Below are 13,976 nucleotides of genomic sequence, written 5' to 3'. Positions count from 1 at the left end.
AATTATCCCATGTTCTTTCTCATGTATCTACATTTGTATCAAATTTTATGGAAATCGGATTGGTGGTTAAGGGATGAAGAAGAACAGACAGACAGACTTATAGACAGAGTTACATTTGCATTTGTTAATAATTGTAGGGATGCATACCAATGCATCTAGTCATCAATTTAGGATTCTTGTTTTAGTCTTGACATTAAAAACATAATCAACAACTAATTTAAGGAAACTTATGTATTTGCGTGTTAGTCTAAACTCTAATGCAATGGATACTGGATATAATATATCAAAGAATCGCTTAGTATAATTATGTGAAGTCAATTTTATACTTATGTACCTACTCTTCGTTAAATAAATCGATGGTCGCTTATAATAAAGTATATGCCTACTAAATACAGTACTGAATTAAACAGCTGTTCATAGTTAAACAATTGTTACAGTTTTTGTTCTATTTATATTGTTGAAAAGTGCTAAATATGATATCATTATGACTGTGTCCACAATGTTATTTTAAACTGTATAAATTGTAATATTTGGATAATTAAGCGGCTACATATTACCTATACATATTCTGAATCTATTAAAGTTTGTGGTGCATTAATTTAACTTTTTAAAAACTTAATTATAACCGTTTGACAGATTATATGAATATGCATGTTAATTTTTATTTCCTTTTATACTTATAAAACTTAATGCGGTTTATTTTTACATATTAGGTATGTCATTTTAAATAAATAAGTTTTATGCACAGAATAATAGTGATGTAGAATAACAATTTTCCTGAAATATTCCAGCCACACAAGCATATCAATATTGGATAAGTATTTTACTGTTATATCTTTTCGTTCAATGTTTAAACTTTTAAACTGTTTTATTCTAATAGATCGATACAGCTATTTAGTACACAATAAAATCCATACTTAATATTATAAATGCGAAAGTAACTCTGTGTTACTGTTACTCAATCACGCCTAAACTACTGAACCAATTTGCATGAAATTTGGTATAGCGATATTTGGATACCCGAGAAAGGACATAGGCTACCTTTTATAATGCGAAATATGTACCACGGGCGAAGCCGGGGCGGACCTCTAGTATATAATAATTTGACATAAAATGTATGCACAGTGCATACATACGAAAAATATATTATATTGACTGGAAGATTGCATACCTAACTTAACTTAAACATTGCATTTATATGAATCTTCAATCACGTGCTTTGATAATAAACGTATGCTTGAGATTTACCAAAGAAATTGTGCGACAAATAACTATTGTGTATACGTCCTTATTGTGTTCATTAAGATCATTTAACTTCTTAATATTGAAGCGTAGTATCATTTTGTTTGGACTCCATTCGATACACGAATAAATTGGTGGTAGAAAATGTAAGGAAATTATAAAAAGAAATATCGTTGCGAATAAGTGATCTGATTCTTTTATACGAAGTAATAATTACATGTGATAAATATGAGAGTGTATGGAATATTCAAAGAAGGCAGTAAGATCAATCAAATAATATGCGCGTTTTTCAGTAAGTACCTTTTTTTAAATATTTTAAGTCCTCTAAGCATGTAACTCTAATCCAATTCTATTAATTAGACTCTTTTCACTAAAAGTAAATAAATAAAATGTATTATTTATTTAAAAGCTCTACAACCACACTTCGTGTTTAATTAAATGGTTCAATTGCAGATATTCTGTAAATTATGAACACTTGTTTCATTACTCCACTTTCTTGCAATTACTACCAAGTACCAATCTATATTATCTACTTAATTACCTTCATATTTCATAAAATATTTTAAAATATGTATATTTCTAGTAAACCTACCCGTATTCGCGTACGGAGCGAGTATAGGATGGATGTCGCCAATGACTCTGCTCTTGCAGTCAGATAAGTCTCCCAGAGGTACCCCGCTTACAGACCTTGAGGTAATTTAGATTCATATTAAAAACTTATTCAGCCTTGGATACTGTTAAAGCTTGCTGTCTCATTGATAGAGTAATAACTATAAGTATATTATAATCCTGAATTCGACATTGAAGCTAGGGAAAAGTAACAAATTTATAAAGTATGCCAGCGAATCTTATATGAAATGAATTTTATAGTAACTATTAGGAACAGGTTGTTTTTACAACATAAACAAATTTGATCCTAGATCTTAGTGCTTGAAAACATGGGATTCTTTCCTGTAAAATTGCCAGATTGATTTACAATATAATAAGAGCCTATTTTGCTCTATCAACCGTTGAGATGCATTATAAATATTGTTTGCCTATAAATTACATTAGATGCATCATAAGTATTCTCTACCTATAAATTACACAATATGTACATGATATAAGGCTAAAAAATATTATATATTTTCAGGTATCATGGATGGCAGCGGTTGCCTATTTAGTTTGTATCCCGGGCGACATTATAATGGCTCTCTTGGGTGACCATATCGGACGCAAGAGAACATTAATGTTGATTTCTTTTGCTAATGCTGTAAGTTCCAAGGACCATGTTATAACATAAAATATATTTAGAACACAAATGGAATAGTTTTTATAACAGCATCGATCCTTAAATTTTAATTACGACAGGAAGTCGGGTAACTATTTTAAAAACGACACAATGATCTCGACGCCTAAGTTTTATGATGATTATGACAAAATACTTGTGAAATGATATTTTTTTAACCCGCCATTGGTGACCTTATATGTCTGTGAGACCGGGCAGTTAAAGAAACCCAAATATTTTTGTCACCGTTTATCGAATTGCACTGTGGTTTCGAGTAGCTGCCTAATTTCGCGCCCCCTACCCTACCCCTACCCCACGACAGCGACGCGGGCGCACGTTACTGAGTTTTGGCCCCAACCCGGTGCGTGAGACCGGCGTCACCAACTAAGTAAGTCAAATGGTTATTGTGTATTTTTTTTATTTTACTTATTTTGATAAAGCTGTTGTTGTAATTTATAGTTTAATCATATAATTCTATTATTAGTAAGCGTTTTGCTAGATTTGATCGATATTTTACAAGAAATTCCGTGTTTTTTGTTCAAACTGTGAACACTGTTTCAGCATGTCTTACGAAAGTAATCAGTGTCGTCTCGAGGCTCTTTTGCAAGAAGCAGTATCTGATGAGGACAGATTACAAACGTCATCGGAAAGTGAATCTGGAAGTGACTTCGAACCAGATAATTTCGAACCAGATCGGACGTAGTACCAATAACTTGCTCTAGTTGTTTGGCTGTTGAAGATGAGTGATTTTAGTATTGTATATTTTTTTTTTTTGGTCGAAGTATTACCATTTATGTTACTTCATTTTATGTTTTCAGTGTCATAAGACTGACTAAGCCTAATTTTACTGTTAAATAATTAAGATTGATGCTTTATTTTTGAGTTTTAAAAAAACTTTGTTAAAATACTTGACAATTTTAGTTATTTCAAAGATGTTGTCTTATGCTAATAAAAGAGATTTGATTTATGAAATACCTATGTTTTATTGACAATAAAAGATCAAATTTTATATCTATCCCAATGAAAAGTAGCATGAACCGTAAATTACAGATAAACTCGTAGTCAAAAACCCCGGTGCGTGAGACCGGGGTCACCAACGCTGTAAGTCAAATTCACGTCACCAATGGCGGGTTAATGTTTTAGTTAACGTGGATATTACTATTATCCTCTACAGAAGTATGGGCTCTTATATTAGCAAGAGCTTTCGTTGGAATCTCAATGGCAGGGAGTTATGTCACATGTCCAATATATACGAAGGAAATTAGTGATGACAATATACGTGGTGTTTTGGGTTCCTTGGTAAGGTTATATTTAGTAGAGTATTAGTTTTATAGAGTATTAGTTTTATTATAATTTACCGAATCGATTTTGCCTGTTGGTAGAAATGGGCACATTACAAGTCTAGTCAATAGATAGGTAAGTCCTAAAGATTTTATGCCCTCTGAATTTTGATTCATAAATAAAGCTGCAGATAAATTCTAGATTTGAACTCAAATTAAGTAACCTTCTAATATATTTGGTTTGGTTGGAAATATTTTGTCTCAATCATCTGTTATTTCTTTAACTTATTTTCCAGGTGGTTCTTTTCCACACTACAGGAAACTTATTTCTTTACATCATCGGTGATTATTTAAGTTATAATACTATTCTATGGATATGCCTCATGATACCAACCTTTCATCTAATTGTATTCATGATGATGCCAGAAACTCCTTCATATTTAATCAAACGTGGAAAATCTGAGGTAATTGAACAAAACTATGACGTTATATTGCCTATACTATAAGATAATAATGTATTCAGTTTATTTTGTATAAACTTTGTGATTGGGTATTACGATAGCTCAATTTGTAGCGTACGTTCATTTATTTTGATTCTTATTTATAGTCGTATAAAACAGAAAATTACTCTTAATATTCAAATAAAAACTATTAACAGGAAGCTGGAAGAGTACTAGCATGGTTACGATCAAGAAAGGTAACCCATTCCTCAATAACAAATGAAATTCAATCACTACAGAAGGAACAGAAAAATGATGAGGGCAGCAACAAGTTCCTTATTAAAGCTATTTGTAAGTATTTCATTTATTAACCAAGATTAACTATAAAAATAATCCTAAAGCAATACGACAATTTATTTCCCCACAGTAATACAATTTGGAGAAACTGTTTTTTTTTCAGAAATGACTGTTGATGGAGGTTTCATAACTTAAAATAATTTCCCTAATTGCCTTTTTAACACTTTGATATATTTTTATACAGTATGTCTTTGCCATTTATCTGACAGATAAACTAATGAAAACATATCCATAAGCTGAGAAACCACGCATTACTTAGAAGGCCAATGAATTTTTATCAATAACGTCAGTAAAACGTATGACAATAAAATTATTGTTGAGTCAATGTTAAATTAATAACAGATATGTATGCATTTCTATTTCCAGCGAAATTTTAATGAACACAAGGATTAAATCATGATAGCACGCGTACATAGAGACTTATGAATATTTATTTGGCAAATATTATAATAATTATACATTTAACATTGCAAATGATACATAGAATAGATTACAAGTGCGTGGCTGTGCAATGTGCATCACATCACATCTTAATATTATAATGAACTAGCTTTCCACCCGCAGCTTCGCCCGCGCAGTCAAAGAAAAACCCGCATACTTCCCGTTCCTATGGGATTTCCGGGATAAAACCTATCCTATTTCCCGGGGTAAAAAGTAGCCTATGTCCTTTCTCGGGTATCAAAATATCTCTTTACCAAATTTCATGCAAATTGTTTCAGTAGTTAAGGCGTGATTGAGTAACAGACAGACAGACAGAGTTACTTTCGCATTTATAATATTAGTATGGATAAATAAAAAAATACACTTGATTATTTTTAGAAAAGCCTTAGAACAAAACCATTATAATACACTGAGTTTTTAAATAACTTTAATAATTATGGTTATTTCTGAATTTTTTATTTATATGAATTCAGTCATGAAAATAACCATAACAGGGAGTTTTATATTTATTTCACCCCATATGAAATTGACGTTATTTCAACATAAGCTGAAACGTAAATAAATTGTTAGAATTGAACTACGCCAAAACAATATCCAGCGTAGTTGACCTATTTATTATTTAAGGCCTTCAATTAATGACGTTATAAAAAACTTCCATGGCGAAATCATCTTGATAAATTGCGACGTGCCTCTTCTTATAAACCGATTAATTATCTGTCCATTGGTGATGGAAAGAAAGAATGTCTTTGTGGATAAGAAAATTTAATGAATCACAATTTTCTTCATACATTTTTAGCAAAATCAAGTGACCAGTAAATCATAGACTAGAAAATTTTTAATAGGAAGAACCTCATTTTTCTTCATAGATTTTTCATAGAATCATATATACCATATTTTAACATGACTTGGTCTACTATATTCTTACAGTTAAAGACAAAACGCTATTCCAAGCATTCCGTATAGCCATGGTTCTTAGCTTAGCGCGCGAGGTTTGTGGAGCGATCCCAGTACTGAACTTCGCTGGTGAAATATTCGCAATTGCTTCTAAAGAGAACAGTCTTGTATTAACACCAAATCAACAAGCTATGCTATTGGGAGCTATACAAGTCGCTGGTTCCGCTTTGGCCTCTTGTATGATAGAAAAGACTGGAAGGAAGGTAAAAATGAATCATTAAGTAGAATTAGTACTTTTGATTATTTTATTATTGTAATATTGATTGTAATGATTACAATAATTGGAAATGCATTTCGATAAAATTTTGAATAAGCATAAATGTTCCAGTATGATTACTTATAACTCACGAATCTAATAAATTTGGAAATAATCTAAAATGGACATAGATTTGCACATTGAAATTAACATTATTCTGTACATTACAGAGATGGATCATACACCAAATAAAACCGTCCATTTCGAAATTGATAACTTTGTATGTATTTCTCTCCAAAGAATTCTCTCTAATGAAGTACTTTATTAAAGCGAACCAGTGGTAACAAAATCTGTCTTTTTTAATTATATCATTACCTACTAAAGATCTTTTTATTACAGTTCATCCTCTTCACAACATCACTAATATCAGGCCTAAGCATGTTCGTATTGGCTTCATGGTTTCTAGCAATGGATTATGCCTTGATACTGCCGAATTGGGTGCCAATAATGACTCTGTGTTTATGTATCTTTTGTGATTCAGCTGGTCTAGCGCCTATGACTATTGTCATATTGGGAGAAATATTCTCGTTTAAGGTAAGTGATAATTGAATAAAGGTAGTTTTCTATACTTATTATTGAAGGGACTAAGTAAAAAAGAACTGAAAACATCATATTTTTATTATTTTATGTTTTAAAACTATCGATGCAAATTTGCGACTTAAAATACGCACGCATTCTCACAAATAGAAATTCATAATATTATTCGTATGGTACAAAATGTAAAGCCTTCATGTGTTTGACTGTTTTCTATGATCTGGTCTGGTCCGTGCGGATTCAATGACATCACGGACTATGCATTGTAATCATATTTTGGGTTACTTTGAATTCTGGATTTTTTTTCGTTCATGTGGCAGTATCGGATGAAATAATAATGAAATAGGTACAATATTATTTCAATGTTTAATGTCTTTTGGTTGGAAGAAACAAACAAAAATCTTAACATATACATACAAAATAGTCGTCTTTATTTTTTCTAATAAAACATTATCTATTTCAGTACCGTGGAACTGTCATGGCGGTGACAATGTCGTCAGCATCTCTTGCAGACTTCCTACAGTTGCTTCTCTTCAAACCTCTAGCAAATTCCATCGGAATCCACGCATCGTTTTATTTCTTTGGCCTTATCTGTGTCGCGAATGCCTTTTATGTTCTCTTTTGGGTGCCAGAGACAAAAACAAGATGTCTAAATGATATTTATGATGATTTGAATAAAAGGAAAAAGAAAAGAAAGGATAATTCGTCGTCTGTTGAACATAGATTGTAAATAAATGTGCTAGTGTATGTGTGGTTTTATTTTAAGCCTTATTAATATTCTCTCATAATGGATGTTTAAAATCATCAGTCTTTCATCTCATCTTTCAATCTATCATAGGCAGAGGCCTGAGAGTGTAGAGACCTATGGTAGAGACACTATCATGATTGCTTCTACTCGCCCAACTCTGTCCATTGTGTAGATGGCGCATAAAGATTATAATACTCTATATTGATAACTATAGTAAAAAAATCTCTTAATCAAAATAAATTACCTACGTTTCGCTGATAATAATATTATTATGGTAGTATAGAAGACCAAAATGTCCCATACAAGAGTATACTTTGCTATAAACGCCCTCTAGGCGATTTGTCGGATATCAATGAAACTGATAACCTCTCGGAGGATATTGCACGCCTCATAAGCGAAGCGTTGAGGTGGGTACTACTGTCACTTCGCGCAAAACATCAGATTTTTACAGGTTGCTTCATATTTATGTAGAGGGCGTGGAAAATAATGGTGAATGGTAGAGTTTTTCTTGAGAATATTTTAATTAAATATATTGTAAATATTTATAAACAACCTTAAAGTATATTACAATATGTGTCCCATTTTGAGATGAAATAAACTTAAAACAAAGGCATGAAGAATATTATTTTAATACTCCGTTTAAAACTTATTTTTTGGTTATTTGTTTTTAAGTAGGTAAATGATTACTTTAGCTTTTTCGTTAATTGATAATAGTAGATATTATAATAACGACAAATAAATTTTATACTTAATTCTAAATTTTTACTCCAAAGATTTTCATTACTGACATTAAGATTTAAGTGTGTATTTATTTTAAATGGCCCTTATAAAATATCCTAAATATACATTTTAATCTCCCGAAGACAAAAGCGGGACGGTCCATTAAAACTTCAATCGTCCTTTTAAGTGTATGGAAAAAGCCTCAAACAAGGGTTCAGCTCTCAAATGTTACAAAGGGTAATGCGTTTCCTCTCCTGCTGAAAAGAGGACGGGAAACAGAGGATTCCGTCACAATGAGTTTGCAATTTTAGGACATGGATATTGCACACCCATAGAAATCTAAATAACAAGACACATAGAAGTGCTGTAATGTCATAATTCGTATGAAAACCGCTGTCGCCAAAATCAACAAACACATTCAAGCCGAAAGCTAAACAGTACACACAAGTAAACTATGCCTTTTATTGGACAGCTTGATTTTAGTGAAAACTAACTTATCTATTAAATTAAGCTTTTGAATATGTATCCTAACGCACGAATTTATGGTTTATTTTAGAATAACATCCCTAAGTATATGAGACTTTTTGCTCCAATACGAACAAACGTGATAATAAGAATGGTCGACTGTGTCATTCATTGTTATTTCGATTACTATGGTGACACTCGTAATACTTGTAAATATTCTATAATTTTAAGGAAAAACGGCATTATTTCTAAAAAAAAATATTTTCCGATGAAATATTATTCCTTTATAAGTATAATTTCAACTTGTGGAAGAATTTCGCAATGGGAATTGCTGAAACACACCATGTATACACTCATAGGTCTCCAGAGCAACTGAACAGTGACGAATGCACTGGTGATGTGCAAATCACCTGAGTGGCGACAAGGTCACGCACGCTTACGACTTCTAGTGTCTTGTTATTTAGATTTCTATGTGCACACCTCATAAGCGAAGCGTTGTATCATACATTGCACTTGTAAGATAATACATGTATACACACACATATTAAGAAAAAACACTATTTTTAACATTCATGATATTTTTGATGTCATTTTTGTTATTTAAACTAGTTAAAAAACAGTTTAAAAAAGTTCTGTCTTGGACGTCCGTGTGTCTGTATGTGCGGAGGATTTTCTTGTTGACACGATAGCGACCGAAATACTTTACTAATCGAGTCTTTTTTTTCTCTTACGCTTGAGTATGCTCAAGAATAGAACCCTTTCATTTTTCAGGGTCTGATTCGATGTGGTTTAATTGTTATTAAATAAACAAAAATAATAATTAATAAAAAATAATTATTAAAAAAAATTATGAGGCGTGCACTTTTAGATTTTCCAAACTATTTCATATTCTGATCTGATATGGGCAAAGCTTGTAGCTAGCAAAAATTGTTTTGACGATTAATTTTTATTTTGAAATTGCATTAGATTTAAATCCAGATGACTTTGGTAGTGTGCTATATACTTTGTATAGGATATCAGTATTTTGACTGTGTGATAACGTTAGTATCGGTACTATGTAGGATTATACTTATGTATTAAATACAAATTTTGTATGTATTAATTATATTCGTACTTGTATAGGTAGTATTATGTTATCTGTGGTACCAGTAATATTTGAAATAGTTCAAACGAATTCATGTTTCGTTCGTATGTCTTATGCTATAAATTTCTTTTATTTTAGAGACATTTTAGAGATATATGGCTCAAATAAATTCTAGATGGTTATGTTAGTAAGCCACTAATTACTTATGTAACGGATGAACATTTATTGATCGTTTCTATTTTTGTCGAGACGGTGATCAGTCTTCTACGTCTTGGCAAACCTTTTTTTCACTACTATGGGATTATAGTGGTGGTTGGTTACTGGATAAGTATTATAGCAAGCATTAAAATAATATTCTGAGCTGATCGAAATCAAATATGAAAGCTAAAAGCTTTAAATAGGGATTGTAGTGAATCATAATTATTAGGTATGTCATTTATGATTTATCTTGTTTCCAGTATTTTCCATGAATGTTTATAAGTAGGTACTGCTTTGTGCACAATTAACATAAATTTTCTAACTAGACAATTGCAATACTTGTACATTTTCTTGTACATAATAAACATAAATTTATGTAAGAAATCAATTGCGATGTAATTTATTTTTCCCCAAAGTCAATGTCCGCTATCTGAATCGAAATCATTAACTTTCATACGGGTCGATCCTTTACCCGCCGCGCAAAATGGACACTCATTCGCCTGTTAAACATCCCGTTAGTAAAACGCTTAAAATAATAGTAATATTTCGTAACTTATAGCATATTCAGATGGCTATACGAAGAATCGTCGAATCACACTTGCCAAATCGGCTCCGCACACCAATTTATGTTTTATTCCCGCGACAGCCGGTACTTCGAACGACTATTAAAAGCCACTTTAACGGTCAAATATATTTTGCTTTTGTTCATCGAACCGTGAAATATCAGAGTTTCAGTTCTTACATATTGTGTTCATATTTTTGATACCGTTTTATTTTTGTGGCAAATTAGTGCGCGTATTGGTTGGGAAATCGATCGCCTAATGAAAATGGATATTGCTTTTATATCGTTATATCTCAGCGTTCTGCGCCGTAGAAAAACAAATAAATGATTGAATATTATAACGACAAAAGTAAAACGTGACTTAAGTATAACGCGTTTACTGCATTTTTAGTATAATCTTATTAAAGAGCAGTAAATTCTGAACTTTACCACGGACATAATTATCTTTAGCCAACGACCCTTAAAATGACGGTGGCCCTATATCCGACACGTATTTTTTATGTGTTCTACGTGCTCCTTTTTATTTAGGTATATAATATAAAGTGATGTGACATAGTTACCTAAGTACCTTTAGATAAAGAATCTGAATTAAATACCTAACATTTAATTCATTTTGTACTGTTTATTTTTTCCATTAAAACAATCTTAGGTCTTTCTCAATTCGTAGCCTTGTTAAAAACAGATTCAAATGACAATAAAATTTATTTATTTTTAGTCGATGCTCCCACAAGCGGTGGAGTTTGTGAACATGCCATCTTCAAAACAAAACAGTGAATATAATATAATAGAGATTATCCTATAATTTGTTAAGTTCTCTACAAATCTCATTCTCAACTTCAAAACTTGTAAACTAGTAACTAATGCAATAAGGTTTATTTATAACAGGAGTAAGATTACACGAAGAGGGTTTAATCTAAGGATTACGTATTACCATAACAAAAGGCATAAGTTGGATTACTAAATAAGGAAAGATGCAAAGGGACACGGATGAGTTGAACATTTCCTTGTTTATGATGATTGCGTTGGATATAATTTAGTTCTCAATTAAGTTTTTGTTGGATAATGTAGTTGTAGTTATTAGTAATGCATACTAAAATTCTTAGCTATTGAAAATTAGATGCAAACTAGTATAAATATATGCAGGAAACTTCTCATGGTAAGGAGTGGTATCACCACGTGCCACGGTAAAAGATGCCTTAGATGCTCTCTCTAGCCGTCTAACAGGCACAAAAATATCCTAAAATCTCTCCATGGCAACTTTAGAAAGGAAAACAAATACCTACTCACTTTGGCATTTATAACATTATTGAAGATAGCAAGGATTAAAAACAGACCACAAAAATGTACAGTCTAATAAATCTACTGAATCGGGTCTGTCGGTTCGCTTGTTACGTTTTCACACTAGAACCGATGAGATTTATTTAGACAGATGGAACATTGGCGAATGGCATCGGCATTTTTAAACCAAACTTGCAAATTTGTATCGTGAACGCCTGTCAGGCTATCACGAGAGTGAAGTGTACTCGTACAGTGCGTTTCAAATAAGAATATTCGCCTAAATAACTGTGATCTGACGATAAAAAAGTATGGACAGCAACGAAAATATTTGCATATTATAAACATACCTACCTATTTGTAGATTTTCCTTACACCTGGTAATGACGTCACAACATGACGCGGGTTCATGCGCATTTATAAGAAAATTATAATTATAAATTGTACATAATATTTGGTCAGTCTCTTTATTACAAGCGGCTCATAGTTAGTATACTCTCAATACTTAAAGTTGTATTTTCATAGCGCTGACCCTAGAATACTCATAATAATAGACTACAGGCCCATGTTGAAAAAATTATGGGTCGTTTGACCCACCACCTGACCTATCTAGAATGATATAAGAGCATAAAATAATAAGATTCAGCACTATGACGACACTCGTAAGCTGTCCACCTGAGTGCAGATGAGAATTCGAAAGTTCAGGTAGAGATTTTCTCCCCTTGTCTCCATGATTTTTGTACGGCGTTGCGGAATAATGGCTTAAAAGCAGTATAGAAATAGTATGACACAGATGCCGTACAAAAATGGTGGTCCACAAAGTCGGAATTTATTTTTATTTTTCGACAGTTGCCGGGGTAAATTTGGTCATTTGAATGGTTATCTGTAAATTTTGTTCAATTGCTGTTGAAAACAAGAGTTGAAGAATTTTCGTCATAATATATTTAGATCTAAATTACGTTAGATACTTTATATTAGCTAATGAATACAGATATTCAGGTGCATACACATTAATCTTTAAAGCGGCCTAATGCCTACAGTTAGCCTGTACAGTGTACATAAACAATCATTTTAACGAGGAAAGCTAAAACAGTTTCAGATTTATGAACTCTATCGAATTAGATTTAAACTCTATTACAGAATAAATAGTGGCTAATCTAAGTTTTATGCGAAAGCTAATTCCCTGAATGAAACGATTTGTTACCACCAAATACATTAATTTATCTAACTAGGCCAATCATTGGGCTCGGTATTTAGTAACGGTTTGCAATTAAACATGTTAGCCGGAAATCACTGAAATTGACGAATGCCACTGCATAGCAAGTAACTAATAAGCCTCTTAGCTGGTAAATAAGCTTATATATCAACATATTCGCATTCCAACTGAAATTATATTATGTTAAATAAAGTTGAAAAGCTCTTATCATTATTATGTTAGACGTTACAATAATACATTGCTAAAAGTCAACAATATAATTATTGTAGTTAGGACTTTACAAAAGTACTATAACTTGTCATATTGTACAAAATAACTAGGTAATTTTTAAAACTTTCCGATAATTCTCAATAGATACGACATTCATAAAATTTTCTGTTTATAAGTACGTGTAAAGTTTCACCAATAAAAAGAGTCAAAGTTCGCAAGCAAATTGAATATCGCCATACATATAGCATTATATAAAAGAGCAAATATCGAGATCAACAGATCCCTGCAACTGGAGTAACGAATAAATATCAAGTAAGTCCATTTGTAAGTCAACACATACCTTTCACGTATTTGAACGGGATAACGGATTTACGGAGGACAGTGCCAGATTCAGGAAAACGTAATTTAATATGGTTATTGCACAGAAAGGACCGCCTCCTTGGTACAGTGGTTGACGCGTGAGCGTAGAACCGAGGGGTCCTGGGTTCGATTCCCGGTGGAGACGAAGAAAAAAAAATGTCTCGGTCTGGCAGGACACAGAAGGCTGATCACCTACTTGTCCCTAAAGAAAATCGATCAGTGAAACAGATGTATGAATAATGCATCTGCCCCTTACCCCACTACGGGGACACGGGACTTCACTCACAGAAAGGAACTTGGTAAACATGTATGGACAATTGACAAGTTAAAAGAAGTGAACAAAATCAACGCACTGTTTTATAAGATG

General features: G+C 32.2%; 1 protein-coding gene across 1 annotated transcript; it reads left to right on the top strand.

Annotated features, from left to right (window-relative positions):
- Nucleotides 1-1,342: 1,342 nt before the first annotated feature.
- LOC149909131 (facilitated trehalose transporter Tret1-like) lies at nucleotides 1,343-7,511 on the top strand. Its single transcript, XM_090101372.1, has 9 exons — nucleotides 1,343-1,534; nucleotides 1,826-1,935; nucleotides 2,375-2,494; nucleotides 3,653-3,808; nucleotides 4,086-4,253; nucleotides 4,448-4,580; nucleotides 5,955-6,184; nucleotides 6,577-6,771; nucleotides 7,235-7,511. Exons 1-9 carry the CDS (start codon nucleotides 1,471-1,473, stop codon nucleotides 7,499-7,501), a joined length of 1,443 nt encoding a protein of 480 aa, XP_089957498.1. The 5' UTR covers nucleotides 1,343-1,470; the 3' UTR covers nucleotides 7,502-7,511.
- Nucleotides 7,512-13,976: the final 6,465 nt, after the last annotated feature.

The sequence above is a fragment of the Colias eurytheme genome, chromosome 4 (genome assembly GCF_061535395.1).
Source record: "Colias eurytheme isolate Ceu_HAF_F1 chromosome 4, ilColEury1 Martin Lab GWU primary, whole genome shotgun sequence".
Classification (NCBI taxonomy): Eukaryota; Metazoa; Arthropoda; class Insecta; order Lepidoptera; family Pieridae; genus Colias; species Colias eurytheme.
This window is presented reverse-complemented; position numbering and strand designations above follow the sequence as displayed.